The following is a 16,164-nucleotide window of genomic DNA, read 5'->3' on the forward strand; positions in this document are numbered from 1 at the left end:
TTACAAAAGAAAAATAATTGTGTTTGGGAAATCTATCCATCGACAATATCCAAGAGAGCAAGGTGATTGGTACCTTGAGTAATAACCAAGATCTCTGCATTTCTAGCACCCCCATCGTTGTAATGTAAAGGTACCATATAAAAATGGAGATGTACACTAATTCTGATCAAGGCAGCCAAAAGTCCTTGATTTATCTACTCTCCTGAGTGGAAAGTGTTAACTCAGCAAAAATAAAGGTTGTAATTTACAACACCATATGCGATCATGTGGTGCAGCATAGCATAGTACAGGACACTACAATCTGGTCTACTGTAGTATGGGAGAGTAAACAGTGCCATATGACATAGTGTAGAAGCATATGATATGGTGCACAGAAGCATGGTGCATTAGGATATCCTGCAATGCAGGGCATATGAGGTGGCCTGGTACCAAATCATAGAATCATAGAATCATAGAATATCAGAGTTGGAAGGGACCTCAAGAGGTCATCTAGTCCAACCCCCTGCTCAAAGCAGGACCAATTCCCAGCTAAATCATCCCAGCCAGGGCTTTGTCAAGCCGGGCCTTAAAAACCTCCAAGGAAGGAGACTCCACCACCTCCCTAGGTAACGCATTCCAGTGTTTCACCACCCTCCTAGTGAAATAGTTTTTCCTGATATCCAACCTGGACCTCCCCCACCGCAACTTGAGACCATTGCTCCTTGTTCTGTCCTCTGCCACCACTGAGAACAGCCGAGCTCCATCCTCTTTGGAACTCCCCTTCAGGTAGGTGAAGGCTGCTATCAAATCCCCCCTCATTCTTCTCTTCTGGAGACTAAACAATCCCAGTTCTCTCAGCCTCTCCTCATAAGTCATGTGCTCCAGACCCCTAATCATTTTTGTTGCCCTCCGCTGGACTCTTTCCAATTTTTCCACATCCTTCTTGTAGTGTGGGGCCCAAAACTGGACACAGTATTCCAGATGAGGCCTCACCAATGTCGAATAAAGGGGAACGATCACGTTCCTCGATCTGCTGGCAATGCCCCTACTTATACAGCCCAAAATGCCGTTAGCCTTCTTGGCAACAAGAGCACACTGTTGACTCATATCCAGCTTCTCGTCCACTGTGACCCCTAGGTCCTTTTCAGCAGAACTGCTACCTAGCCATTCGGTCCCTAGTCTGTAGCAGTGCATGGGATTCTTCCGTCCTAAGTGCAAGACTCTGCACTTGTCCTTGTTGAACCTCATCAGGTTTTTTTCTGCCCAATCCTCTAATTTGTCTAGGTCCCTCTGTATTCGATCCCTACCCTCTAGTGTATCTACCACGCCTCCTAGTTTAGTGTCATCTGCAAACTTGCTGAGAGTGCAGTCCACACCATCCTCCAGATCATTAATAAAGATATTAAACAAAACCGGCCCCAGGACCGACCCTTGGGGCACTCCACTTGAAACCGGCTGCCAACTAGACATGGAGCCATTGATCACTACCCGTTGAGCCCGACGATCTAGCCAGCTTTCTATCCACCTTACAGTCCATTCATCCAGCCCATACTTCTTTAACTTGGTGGCAAGAATACTGTGGGAGACAGTATCAAAAGCTTTGCTAAAGTCAAGAAATAACACATCCACTGCTTTCCCCTCATCCACAGAGCCAGTTATCTCATCATAGAAGGCAATTAGGTTAGTCAGGCACGACTTCCCCTTCGTGAATCCATGCTGACTGTTCCTGATCACTTTCCTTTCCTCTAAATGTGTCATAATTGATTCCTTGAGGACCTGCTCCATAATTTTTCCAGGGACTGAGGTGAGGCTGACTGGCCTGTAGTTCCCCGGATCCTCCTTCTTCCCTTTTTTAAAGATGGGCACTACATTAGCCTTTTTCCAGTCATCTGGGACCTCCCCCGATCGCCATGAGTTTTCAAAAATAATGGCTAATGGCTCTGCAATCTCACCCGCCAACTCCTTTAGCACCCTCGGATGCAGCGCATCCGGCCCCATGGACTTGTGCACGTCCAGTTTTTCTAAATAGTCCCGAACCACTTCTTTCTCCACAGAGGGCTGGTCACCTTCTCCCCAAATAATGCAGGGTTGAAAAGTATGGGAATGTGTATAGAGATATGATACCGTAGGGTATACCTTACTGGAGTAGACTCTGGTACAGTCTGGGGAAGTATAGAAGAGTAGGATTACTGCAATGGTACAGAAGAGTGTTGTAAACTGCAATACAGTCTGGGTTCTGGATACTGACTTGGACTATCATTCACACAGGTCCAAATGTGCCCGAAGAAGCCGAACTCTATTACATCGAGCTGGGAGGTTCTGTGACCATCAACTGCGCGTTTGGCACGGAATACGGTAGCGAGAGGAAGTACATGTGCAAAATGGGGAAAATCGGCTGCTCTAATGTCATCGATACCTACGGGAATGTTAACGAAAACTACAAAGGGAGAGTTTTGCTGAGCCCTCAGGAGCTTGCTGGGTCATTCAGCCTCTATATAACCCAGATGAGGAAAGAAGATTCAGGTGTCTATTTGTGTGGGGTTGGGGCTTACGGAGAGAAAGGAGAATCCAAAGAACTGGATGTGCATGTCTACCAAGGTGAGCGATGGGCAGGGTGTGTAGATTTCAGCCATTCCAACAGTCTGAAGAGATTAATATTTTATTTCCTAAGGGTCTGAGTTTCCCTTGAAAATCTCACTGATACTCTTAATTTTATCTAGAGAGAATAAGAATTGTGCTTGTTGTTCTTTTATGTTTTCATCTATTTAGCTACCAACAGTGTCCTATGTGCGTCACAGACAAATAAGAAGACAAAAGTCCCTTTCCTAAAGACTCTATGTTGCAATCTCCATTGTGTGTTGACAGCAGGGGTTTAAACCCGAGTCTTCATCAGAAAAGCCATCGCTTGAGTTGAAGGAGTAACTCCATTAGTAGGTAGCAGTGATAGGCTGTAATCCTCTCTGTGAACCAGCCTTTAGAGAAGGTCATGATGGCCCATGCAAAAGGCAAATTCTCTTTACAAATTTGGGATGAGCAAAGGTCCTGCTTGGCCCATTTAACTGGCTTATCTTAAATGCAGACTGTAGAAGAAAAGAAACCCAGACACATTTTCCTAACCAGTAGACTGCCCTGCCTAAGCAATTTTTAGAAATAGTGATCCAATATGAAGAGAAAGAACTACAGAATTTAGAAAAGGTTAGAGCCCATACAGTTTACCCCCTCAGTCATCCCAGGATCGCTCCCTACAATCTATTCTCCAGTCTAGTTTTAAATGTCTCCCACGATGGGGCTTCCACCACTTTCTTAGGGAGACTACTGCATGTTGGAATAGATCTCCCTTTGCATAATCTGCCTGCTGCAAATTAGCCTCATTGCTTCATTCTGGATTAGTTTCCGAAGCACAAGTGCAAAGAGTAGATGCTATAGGCAATAAGCCAAAGGTATTTCTATGCTCAGTTGGATGCACTAACAGTCTTAGGGCAGGTCTACACTACCGCTTAAGTTGATCTAACTTACGACGCTCAGGGGTGTGAAAAAGTCCCCACCCCACCCTCCGAGTGATGCAAGTTTTGCACTGTTCACACCAGCGGTATGTCAGCAGGAGACACTCTCCTGCCAACATAGTTTACACCACTCGCCAGGATGGAGTAATTATGCCAATGGGAGAGCGCGTCTTCTGTCTTCACTTGACGTGCTACAGCGGCGCAGCTGCACCGATGCAGAGCTTGTATAGACTTGCCTTTAGTGGCTGCTGTTCCTCTTGAGATATGTGTGGCTCTTATTGCTCCACTTGTGTTTGGGTTCCCGGATGTTTGTAGAAGACATTGTTTGGCCTGATGCCATGCCATTGTGCCCCGGATTTCTCCACAGGTTCCAAGTGAAGGGGACACCAAAACTTCTCATGAACCAGTCATGCTAAACCTTAATCAACAAGGAAATGCCCATTATCGTTGGTGTCCTTGCTGGCTCTCTTGACAGAACGACAGGTCTGTGGAGGACTGAACTACTCTCTGGCTTCTAGGGGGGTCCCTCCAGTTCAGGATTGAGGCACAAGGGCCAGATCCAAAGTCCACGGAAGTCAGGGGAAAGACTCTCATTATTCCACTGGGGGCTGGCAGGAGGCAGTGTCTGAGGGAAACTTGAGCTCTCACTGGCCAGGCTGTGACTATTCTGTTCTGCAGTCACCAGCGTTGTCAGTCTGTTATACCCCTCTACCCTGATATAACGCGACCTGATATAACACGAATTTGGAAATAACGCAGTAAAACAGTGCTCCGGGGGGGGCAGGGCTGCGCACTCCAGTGGATCAAAGCAAGTTCGATATAATACGGTTTCACCTATAACGCGGTAAGATTTTTTGGCTCCCGAGGACAGCGTTATATCGAGGTAGAGGTGTATTTCATCCCTGCAATTAACTTTACTTTAAAATGTTTTTTTTATAAGGAACCTACCAAACAACCACATGAGGCACATGCAGCATGCATGTTATCACAGCATGAAATGTGTGAGAGGAGTCTAACAGAACGTGTTCCATTTTGTATCTCCAGAGACATCTGTCCCCCAGGGACCACATGTAATAAATGGAGTCATAGGAGGTTCAGTATCTGTCGAATGCCACTATGATCCACGGGGGAATTACACTATCAAGTACTGGTGCAAATGGAGGAAGAATGGATGCAATCAGTTAATAACCAACCTTGCGAGTATGATAGATTCGTATGAAGGAAGGATAGTCCTGCATGATAACCCGGAAAACGGAACATTCACGGTAATAATGAACCAGCTGACAGCAGGGGATGCAGGATATTACTGGTGTATGACGGATGGAGATATGGAAAGGAAATCTACGAAGGAGCTGAAGATTATAGATGGTATGAAAGCGCATGTAGAGATTAGTGTCTCTGCCAGCACAAGCAATTATCTTTGTTCCTCCCAAAGCAGCATCAAAGAGCAGAGCTTTGTTTTCCTGAGAACTATTTTCTAATTCTTAGCTTCATAATCTTAATGGGTAAAGCTTGACATTTCAAGGTACAAATTAGAGCTGGTGGAAATTTTCAAAAAAGTACAAGATTTCAACAGAAACTTTTTTTGGACAACGTTTGAAATTTTTTGGCAAAGTTTTCACTAATTTCCCACCAAACATTTTCACTGTTTTTCAAGCTTTTCTGACACAAATGCTATTTAAATGCCATATATACACTATAAAGTACATAGGGATATATGTATCCAAACACATATATAGTACATTTAAGTGTTACGAAAGCAATATAAGGTGCATTTACCCTCATAGATACACTCCGTACCATGTAGTTACATAGTAATTATATATTCCTGTTAACACCTTGTTGATAACAGTACTTCTGCATATTAATTGTTCAAGTCATTAATATCAGCCTCACTGTTTTGTTTCCCTTCTAACAGGGCAACCTGGTTTAACAGGACTGAAAAAGATTGATGCAGTCATTGGTACACAGGTCACTATATCATGCTCTTATCCATGCAAATATTATTCTTACCAGAAATATTGGTGCAAGTGGCGTAATACTGGCTGCCAAACTCTCATCTCCTCTGAGCAAAACCAAACCGGCCTGGTTGTCAACTGTGACAAGGAGAAGAGGACGCTCTACCTAACTTTTGACCAAGTAATACAGACAGACCAAGGGTGGTATTGGTGTGGAGTGAGCCATTCTGGTCACTATGGGGAAACCATGGCAGTGTTTCTGACAGTAAATGGAGGTGAGCTTCAGGATTTATTGCAGGACAAAACAGGCAAGGTTTTCTCTGTAGCCACGATGCTCAGCCATAATGGTGTCATTCCATTGAGAGGCACTATCTCAAAACAACAACCATAATCTCCTCTGCCTAGGACAGACCACACTTTCTGTTTCACTAAGGATCTCACGGTATTCACAACGTTTATCGCTGTAACTTTCATTCACACATTGGTTACAACATTCTTCCGTTTTCCAGTCACTGTAACAAGTCTGGAAAAAGAATTGAGTCTGCACCACTTTTACATTTCAGCCCCCTATTATTTATTAATTATTATTATTATTTATATTTCACCAGCACTGAGAAGGCTTGGCCAAGACCAGGGTCCCTTTGAGCTCATAAGAGAGACTCCCTGCCCCAAAAAGCTTACAGTTTACATAGAGAAGAGCACAGGGAACAAGAAAATAAGGACTATTGTGCTATTTAATAGAGGGGGAACTCGATTGCTCAACTCCATCTCAGTACATTTAAAATACAGATGATTTTTTCTTGGGATAGAGGGTTGGAGGAAGTTGGGGGCAAACACAATCATGTGGTGTTGGAAACCTAAACCCAATATCCTTGTGTTAACTAATGCATGAGAACCAGGAAGAGCACCTGGCTAGAAATGAAAGGGAACCAGTGTCCTTGCTGAGTGAAATGCAAAAAGTAACATGCAATATAAATGGTGATACGCATATCAAATATTTGAATCGTATTCTGGAGCATACTAGTAACACAGCTAGGGATTAAAAACAATCTTTTTAATACATGGCTAGGAAGACCACTCAAGATTTTCTTATGAGGTCATTTGGTAAAAGTGACTCCTGTTTTAAAAAGTCACTTAGGAATCAAAGTCTCATTGAAAATCAATGGGAACATTTTGAAAAAGAGATTTAGGCACTTTTGAAAATGGTCTTATTTATGAATCAAGTGCTGACAATATATTGGTTTCTCTCTCTCTCTCTCTCTCTCTTTGCTGTGATGCTGGATGCAAATAACCCACCACTCCCATCTACTACTGTTTGAAACTAAAGATGCAATCTCTCCCAATGCAAAATCTGAAGATGCTGCTATTTCCAACACAGGCTCTGAAAATAGTAATGATCCCCAAAACAGAGGCGGGGTCATAGATAACAACTCTTTACCAAGGTCAGTCCATCGAAGACTTTGTTCCAAAGTGGTTTGGAAAAGAATAAGAATTCCCCTGCGCCATCCAACCTGTCCATTTTTACAACCAAACTTTGTTTATAGTTCTCATGTATTCTGATATGTTCAATTCCAATGAGTACTAATTACTGTCAGAAACTGTCCGTTCATGTTTCCCAGCAAAATTTTGCCCATATCAAAATTTTGGCTCAGCTTTGGGTAACCATCCAAACTCTGAATGTTTATCCACTCTGAACTCCAATTTTTTGACTTTTGTCCATCATTTCTCATAATGCCATTTGGCAAATACTCATTCTTCTAAGGCTTCTGTTGGTACAAAGGTTGCAATATGTTCTAGTAGCTAGAACAGCACACTGGGGTCCAGGAACCTGGAACGCTCATTCCCTTTGGGATCGGGAGAAGCCAGTTCACCCATCCCAAAATGGGGATAAAGATATTTATCTGCCTCATTGGGATGTCAAGATGCTTTATTAATTGTTTATGAATAGCTCTGACATCTGTAGATGAATATCACTACGTGAATGCAATGATGATTTTGTTCTAGAAAATCCCACTTGATTCTGAATTTTGAATTCGGCCATCCATGATTTTGCCATTGTGAAGCATTTCTGCATACATAACTGTGCACAAGCTTTCTATATAGATCTTCTAGGCTATGCTGGTTCATCTGTGTTATACAGCCCTGTATAGAGCAATATAAAGTCACAAGGATCACAAATGTATATTGCTCAATTGCTCCCTTTCCAGCTCTGAGGAACATGACAGCTCTAAGGTGATTCTCTCGGTCCTGCTCCCCATTGCTGCTGTGTGTCTGCTCCTTGCTACAGTCTTTGTGGTTGTTAAATTTAGGCTCCTGAAGCGCACAGGTGAGTCCTAACTTTCTTTATTGGCCTTCCAGGGGGCTTAGGGAATACTGTAGATTTGGAGGTACAGGGTGTATGACATGTACAACAATCTCTGTACTGGTATGGGCTGCTCCTATGAGCCTCCCCCTGTCAGAGCACTCATATAGGAATGGTGGGAACAGCATCCCAGCCTTTTGCCCCAGAACAAAGCAACGCCATATAAAACATTGTTGGCAAAGTACATGTATGGCTGGACTCAATAATATTTTTGTACCTCAGAGCACTTTACATCTAGCTGATTGACCCTCCCACCATCCCATTTTACAGACAGGGAAAATGAGGCTATAACGGGAGCCGTATCTTCCTGGCATTAGAACGTCCGCTCCGCCAGCCCTGTGCTCAGATCTACTGCCTTCTCTCTCTAAAAATCAGGCAGTAGCAGAAAGCTTGAAGAAAGCCTGTCCTCCTGAGACAGGCTTCCTAGCCTGGTTTCCATACCAAAGAGGCTCAGATAAATATCTGAGTGCTACTAGCCTCAGAATCTGTTGCAGGTCATCCAGTGCTAATAGACGTGTGCGTGGCTGGGGAGGGAGAGAGTCTGGCTACTAGTGAGACATTTACCTTGAAAGTATAAAACAAAAGAGCTCATTGTATTAAATAATGTTGTGTGCGTATGTCTGTTCCCTGCCTCCCTTTTAACAGATTTGGTTTCGGTTGGAAGCTACAGAACAAACATTAGCCTGTCAGAATTTGAGAATTCCAGAGATTATGGAGCGAAGGACAACGTGGGCATACATGGTGCTCAGGAGACCCAGCTGGGAGGAGTGGATGGTAAGTTCCATATTTACCACCCATAACGTATCTTGAGGTAAAGAAATGACTGGCCTAGGGGATAGTACATATAAGGAGGAGTCTGCATTGAGGCTGCTGGCTACAGAAAAGATACTGGGATCTTTTCTCACTTTGTTGTGCAAAAGCAAAACTTAAAAAAAAATGTATCTAGCAAGCAACTGCAAACTGGATGGTTTCTACAATGGACTAAAAGTATTACATATAAAACAGGTTCTCCCAGAAGTGCTTACAATGTTAAATGCAAAGTAATGCATATTTGAAAAAATAATCTCAACTACACACACAAAACTAGCTAAATTAGCTGCTAATACTCAAGAAAGAGATCTTGCATTCATCATGGATAGTTCTCTGAAAACTGCAGTGGCAGTCAAAAAAAAAAAGCTAACAGAATGCTAGGAACCATTAGAAAAGGAATAGATAGTAAAAAAGAAAATATCTTAATGCCACTATACACATGCTTGGTACGCCCACACCTTGAATACAATGGGCAGTTCTGCTTGAATAAGGATGTGTTATTTACCCCTTCACATAACACACTAGAATTAAGGGTCACCCAATTAAATTAATAGCAGGGTTAAAACAAACCAAAAGAAGAACGTAGTCACACAATACATAGTCAACCTGGGCAACTTGTTGACATGGGATGTGGTGAAGGCCAAAAGTATAATTAGGTTCAAAAGAGAATTAGTTAAGCTCATGGAGGATAGGGTCATCAATGGCTATTAGCCAAGATGGTCAGGGATGCAACCTCATGCTCCAGGTGTCCCTAAACCTCCAACGGCCAGAAGCCGGGATGACAGAGTGCATCACTTGAAATTACCCTGTTCTGTTCATTCGCTCTGAAGCATCTGGCACCAGCCACTGTCAGAAGACAGGATACTGGGCTAGATGGACCATTTGTCTGACCCCCTATAGCCATTCTTATATAAAAGCACAAATAGGAACAATAGAGACTTGGTCTCTGATCTCAGCATCTTTCACAAGTACTAAAGTCACAAGAAACAGTTAATATCTCTTTTATCTTTTTGGTAGTTGGGGTTATTGTTTGAATGACAAGCCTAAAAGTTCCAGTACCTCGACCGTCAAACTCAGTGTGTGGGCAGTAGAGTCACTGGTGATTGTCATCTTTGGAAACAGAAAATAAAACTTTTTTAAAGAAACATCAAAGATGTTTGTTCTCCCCTAGAAATCTAGAGGCTTCCCTGGCTCAATACGCAGGGATGCTTAGCACGTAATGCAGGTGCAGCACAGCTGGTTCATGGGAAAGGCGGTGTCGAGGGTACATTTGCAAAAGCTTTACAGTGCTAGTGCTTCAGCCTGACATCCCTCCCAGAGAAGAAGTTGTACCCTGAACATCAGCAGCAGTTTAGTGCATGTAGAAGCTACTGAATAAGTGGGGCTTGGCCTACACTGCATGATCTCCCATGCAGAGTACCCTAACATCTCCTATGCTTTTCAGAATTTATAACTACCCCTGGCAATGCTGAAGGTGCAGAAGAACCACCGAAGGTGAAAAGGGTAAGAACTGCTAGAATATATAACCCAAGGTGCTGCATGCAGCCTAGTCTTTCTTTCCGGCAGTAGAGCATCAGCAGCAAAAGCTCCTCTTTCTCCTGTATGCCCTATTTCTGGTCAACTATTTCTCAATTAGCAGCCTATTAAGAATCACACCTGCAGCCTCTCCACTGGAGTTTCTAACCCTTTACTGCACCTACATCATTAGAGCATAGAACTTAACAGCAGTCACTTAGCTTTGATTCGTGGTTTCAGCTCAGCTGGAAATATTAGCAGGTGTTATTGTTCTGGAAGCCTGAGTCTAGGTGAGGAGACTGATAAATCCAAAACTGTCAGATTTACTGGATCAATGGAAGCTGTGAGCCTGCCACAGGGATCCAGCTGCTTTCGAGTTCTTCCCTGTTAAACCAGGTAGTTCTCTAACGCTGGGAAGGAGTGCTGTATGGTCAGGGCCGGCTCCAGGCACCAGCTTCTCAAGCAGGTGCTTGGGGCGGCTGCTCCGGAGAGGGGCGGCAGGTCCAGGTATTCGGCGGCAATTCGGCAGACGGTCCCTCACTCCGCCTGGGAGTGAAGGCCTCCCGCCGAATTGCCGCAGCAGATCGCGATCGCGGCTTTTTTTTTGTTTGTTTTTTTGTTTTGTTTTGTTTTGTTTTGTTTTGGCTGCTTGGGGCGGCCAAAACCCTGGAGCCGGCCCTGTGTATGGTGGTTTTAGTAGAAGAACTAGAAGCCTGGATTCCTGTGTCTTTTTGCAAAGTCTACTGCTGACTGTGTGTGTGATTGCAGGTAAGTCACTTTAACCAACTGTAAAATGAAATAAAGGTACTCTCACCTCCCGCCCGAGTGCTGTAAGGCTTAGTTACAGATTAGTGTTCCTCAAGCTGTCAAGAACTATTAAAAAAAAGTCCACAACAAATAGTTCTAGGTGCCCTAACAATTAATGGTGCCAGGAGCCCAACCAGTAAATCAAAGCATAAGAAAAGCCCCTTACACCTTTAGGAACTTGCCCCCCAAATCGTTAGAGAATAAATTGGCTTTTGCAGCATTGCCAGAAAGCCACATTTGGGCTATTTTAGACCAAGAAGGTGAGAATAGGGAACAAGTTCCAAAGTTCTCATGAAGAATGCCCTTCTAGTATCTTTGAATTCTCTGGTTTGTAAATTTCTTTGAGATCCTTAGCTGAAAGTCACTCGGGAAGTACAAAGTGTCTTTATGATATGAGAAAATTTTGGAAATACAGCAGCTTATGACACTTCCTTTAGAACAGGCAAATCTTATGTCAGTTTCAACAGAACTAAAACAGGCTGCAGTGAAGGGCACATTGCAAAGAATTCCAGGTTTCCAAAACTTGGGACACTTCTCTGAAGTTGATCCAAAGGACCTGAACCTCTTGAGTAGGCAACAGTATGACAAAAGGATTCTCTCAGTGGTAGCAATGTTGGGTACCTTGTTCGCATTGGATACATTGGTTTCTTTACACATTGGCTCTGCATAGCACCTTCAGTGTCTGTAGGAAGACTTGTGGCACCTTAGAGACTAACAAATTTATTGGAGCATAAGCTTTCATGGACTACAGCCCACTTCTTCGTGGACTGTAGTCCACGAAAGCTTATGCTCCAATAAATTTGTTAGTCTCTAAGGTGCCACAAGTACTCCTGTTCTTTTTGCGGATACAGACTAACACGGCTGCTACTCTGAAAAGTGTCTGTAGGGTGACCAGACAGCAAGTGTGAAAAATTGGGATGGGGTAGGAGGTAATGGGCATCTATATAAGAAAAAGCCCCAAATATCGGGACTGTCCCTATAAAATCGGGACATCTGGTCACCCTAAGTGTCTGCTGCCTCCTTGGTTCTTCTGGGGAAGTCTGAATAATGTGATTCCTCTTCTTTTACTCAGGGCTCCAAGGAGGAAGCCGATATTGCTTACAGCACATTCCTGCTTCAAGCTAACAAAGTAGCCCAGGGAGAGGCTTAGCAAGTTCCTCGACTGTCCCAGTACAATCGCTTCTGAAGATGGTACAAGGAAAAAGCAATAATGATTGAAAACACTTCTGTGTTCTGAATCAGTGAACAACAGAGCTGCACGTTGCACTATTTCTTACTGTCAAGCAAACATTTTAATGCATCTAGATCTTTCAGTTCCTCAAAGATTTTTAATGAGGTTGTGAGTGGTGATATAATAAGAATCTTCTGGCCAAAAATAAGTTGCCTTGGGGAAGTTGAACCCTCAGAAGTTTGATTTTTTTCTTTTTTTAGGGCAAAGGATCTCGTTTCAAGCAGATTTGAGGTGAAATATCAATAAAGCTCTAATGCCTTTGCTTTCCTGCAGGCTGAGCTCACACCTTTTGGAGTTCACCAAGCCCCAAGGATGGCAATAACCTAAGGATGCATTTCAGATTCACATCTCATTTGATTTTAAAGCACCAGGAGATATTTTAGAACAATGTGAGTCTCTCTTTTGATTCCTGTGAGCTTTTTAATCTATAAGGTAGTAGCTGTAGGGCAGACAAGTAGCCTGAAATTGTTTTTTCTTCACAGCCAATAAAGAATCTGATTGTATTTTAGCAAATCAGTAATTCTGTTCAATTTCTGATACCACATGGAGTGAATGCCATGGGAAGAGGCACATTTTTGCAAGGGGCTGGCCAGGGATAAAAAACACTTGGGATTTGGGATCATCTCCTAGTTTTTGTCACTCAAAACCAGAAACCTCTGGAGATACCAGGTACATTTATGCCATACTGTAATACATCCAGTTAGGGCTAGATTCTCTCCTGTGCTGGGATCTGCTCATTATAATGAAGTAAGAATGCGGGTTGTCTGGGAGCCAGTCAAGATCTCAGGGTAAATTACAGCAGCACACGGGGATTAGAAAAATTGGCATCTAACTCTTATCTCTTGTTGGTCCATCTTCTAGGTGCCAAGATCACTCATAACAAGCCCTCCTATGTTCCTCCCAGGGTCTGCACTAACATAACTGGTCCTCAAGGAACCGTACACTAACTGAGAATTGGTAGAGCACAACTGTGCTCAGCTGCCCATTCTCTCCTGTCCCCAGCACTTCCCCTACACCAGGGATAGGTGATTACTGGCACAGGAAATGGAGGTGCCTGGCTTTTCACCAAGGGGGTTCTCATCTGGCCCGATTCTGGCTTCTTTATGCCCCTTGCGCGGTGCAAAGGAGCGGGTTTGAGGAAGAAAATCTGACCCAGATTAAATCCTTATCTCTTGCCATCCTGACTTCTAGGTGCCAGGATCCCCTCTGGTTGGGCCTTCTCATCTCCCTTCTGAGATCATCAGGGTAACAGGCCACCGGCACTGACTGTCAATTGAACTCCAGTGGCTATCTCAGATATGGAGATGGGCTAAAGCAGAGGGAACAAACAGCTTCACACTCGCTATCAATAGAATCCTTCATCCAGAGAACCAAAAGATCTGGTTAGGATCGTGAGGTAGGGATACTGACCTCCCTCATTCCATAGCGTTTGGTACAGAAAACACACCTGACCAGCCAGCAATCTATTGACATAGGCTCCCGTCTCATCGCAGTGAAGGGCAGCTGGGGCGGCAGCAAGTTTAGGGCAAAAAGACCTTGTGTTTGGGACATTTTGAATTATTTCATGCTCACTGCAGCATCTGGGGCCCTGTGTGCTGGTTTCTGTGCTGCTTCTGAGACTTGGAAAAGCCATGGGAGAAATTAATAAAAAATAGCACAACGTACAAACAAGTCTGAGTCCTTTGGTTGGTGCCAGATCCTTGTACTTCTATAACCAACCTGTTCTCTTGCTGCCTTATTTGTGAACTATTAAAAGTTTTATACATTAACTATTATTTCTATGACAGTACTCCTAGGGACCACAGTCATGGGTCAGGTCCCTCAAAGAGCTTACGATCTGAGTATAAGAGGAGAGACAAGAGGTGGAGACAGACAGGGGAACAAAGTAACAACGAGACAAAACTGGTCAGCATGAAAAGCAGGTGATCTCAGCCAATCAGCTGCCTAAGCACTGTCCTTACCCAGAGCAGTGAATGAACACATTTCACTTTGCTGAAAACATTAGATAGGGCCTTTGCCGTAATGAGGTTCCAACCAAACATAGACAAATACAAAACATGGGACGGTGGTTCACACATGAGCGGGTACAAGGGAAAAGGTTGGAAAGTTTCATGGAGGGTTTTCAGAAGGGGGGTGCTTGACACGTGGAAAGCGGGAGGCTGTTTCAGGGAGAGGAGGCATGAGACAGAGTGGGAGAAAAAGGAGAAGTGAAGAGTTTTAAACCCCACTCAGACATTTAGAACATGGGTCCTGATCCAAAGTCCATTGGAGTCAATGGGAGTCTTTCCAATGACTTTGATGGGCTTTGATTCAGATCTATTGGGTCTGACTCTCCTCTCAGTAACACCAGTATAAACAAGGGGACGTCACTGCCCTGAAGTCAGTGGCATTGCCATGATGTGAAACTGGTGTAAACAGGAAGAAAATCAGGCCCATAGTCTTCATGTTAAAGAAAATGTTCTGACAAGTTCTCGGTTCCACAGGGTTCCATGACGACACCCGCAGTGCAGGCAGTGTTATTTCCTGACCTCGCCACCCGCCTACTTCAGAGAAAGCCATTGTGGTTTGTCAGAGCTGGGAGGAAGCATGAGAGCTTTGCTAGGAGGGGACGATGCTAGCGATAACACTGAAACTAGCAAAAGGGGCAGACCCTGCCTCACACCACCTGCTCGGAGATGCATGAACGCTTCCTCTATTACTGTACCACACACTATAAGCAAAAATAGGCTGGTTTTTTTTAGAGTAACACTGACTGGGTTCTCACAACCTATAAAAGGGATATAAATACATATTGGCCAAAGGAAGGGTTTGCCTGCTATGGGCCACTCATGTATCACCCTATTACAGGGTGACCAGATAGCAAGGGTGAAAAATTGGGACGGGGTTGGGGGGGTAATAGGCACCTATATAAGACAAAGCCCCAAATATCAGGACTGTCCCTATAAAATCGGGACATCTGGTCACCCTACCCTATTAATTCCTTCAGTGAAAGCACTGATTGGAGGTCAGTGATGCTACATGTCTTTATTTTAATAATGTGCGGCTGAAAGGTACCAGGCGGACAGCCCTGGAGACCGGGAACCATGGAAGAGTTCCAAGAAGGACAGCAGGAAAGTCAGGCTGCCTCTCTCCACAAGCCCTATGCACCTCAGCTCGAAGGACCAGGGGAGAGAGAGAGAGAGAGAGTTTGCTCTCTGTATCTAGGCTCCTTCCCTTTGTTTTTTCACCCTCCCTCACTGTCTTCCCCAGCTTTACTCATTGTTTTTTCCCACCGGATTGTCTCTTCACTTCCCCTTGGTGCTCCCTTTCCCACACTCTTGCTCAAGCAGAACATGAAAGCAGGAACATCCAAGATCAGCCTGAACTCTGGGACTCCGGTAGTTCAAATAGGGTTGAAATAACCTCATGCCATATTGGTTATGCTAAGCATAATAGGCCTGACTCTACAGGCATGTCTACACTGCAGAGGTGTCACTGCAGCATGTGTAGACATACCCCAAATAGATATCTAGCTAGCGCCAAAAATGATAGCAGTGAAGCCATGGCAGAACAGGGTGCAGCGTGGGCTAGTCACTCGAATACATGAAGGATTCTATTGATAGCGAGTGTGAAGCTGTTTGTTCCCTCTGCTTTAGCCCATCTCCATATCTGAGATAGCCACTGGAGTTCAATTGACAGTCAGTGCCGGTGGCCTGTTACCCTGATGATCTCAGAAGGGAGACGAGAAGGCCCAACCAGAGGGGATCCTGGCACCTAGAAGTCAGGATGGCAAGAGATAAGGGTTTAATACATATCCAGAGTCCTGGATGGGCTTTCGCAGCCCATGCTGCCACCCGTGCTTTTGTGGGTGTTTCTGGAGCAAGCTAGATCAAAGCTAGCTCAGGTATGTCTACACATGCTGCAGCTTCCTTTGACTCAGAGTGCCTTTGTGTGCATTAGCTTAACTTTGGGTGTGCTGAGGGCACTGTTTGTTTTGTGGGTTTTTTGTGAAAAACTGAT

General features: G+C 44.2%; 1 protein-coding gene across 9 annotated transcripts in view; it reads left to right on the forward strand.

Annotated features, from left to right (window-relative positions):
- Positions 1-12,678, forward strand: part of PIGR (polymeric immunoglobulin receptor) — a 30,262-nt gene extending 17,584 nt beyond the window's left edge. For all 9 annotated transcript variants that reach the window (XM_024109341.3, XM_024109342.3, XM_065591485.1 and 6 more), the window contains 8 exons: positions 2,248-2,577; positions 4,527-4,850; positions 5,401-5,715; positions 6,768-6,882; positions 7,648-7,766; positions 8,448-8,576; positions 10,057-10,115; positions 12,007-12,678. In XM_024109341.3, the coding sequence (XP_023965109.2) occupies positions 2,248-2,577; positions 4,527-4,850; positions 5,401-5,715; positions 6,768-6,882; positions 7,648-7,766; positions 8,448-8,576; positions 10,057-10,115; positions 12,007-12,084 (1,469 nt within the window). In that variant the 3' untranslated portion in view covers positions 12,085-12,678. The remainder of the gene's footprint in view (positions 1-2,247; positions 2,578-4,526; positions 4,851-5,400; positions 5,716-6,767; positions 6,883-7,647; positions 7,767-8,447; positions 8,577-10,056; positions 10,116-12,006) is intronic.
- The last annotated feature ends 3,486 nt before the right edge of the window (positions 12,679-16,164 follow it).

The sequence above is a fragment of the Chrysemys picta genome, chromosome 4, assembly GCF_011386835.1.
Source record: "Chrysemys picta bellii isolate R12L10 chromosome 4, ASM1138683v2, whole genome shotgun sequence".
Classification (NCBI taxonomy): domain Eukaryota; kingdom Metazoa; phylum Chordata; order Testudines; family Emydidae; genus Chrysemys; species Chrysemys picta.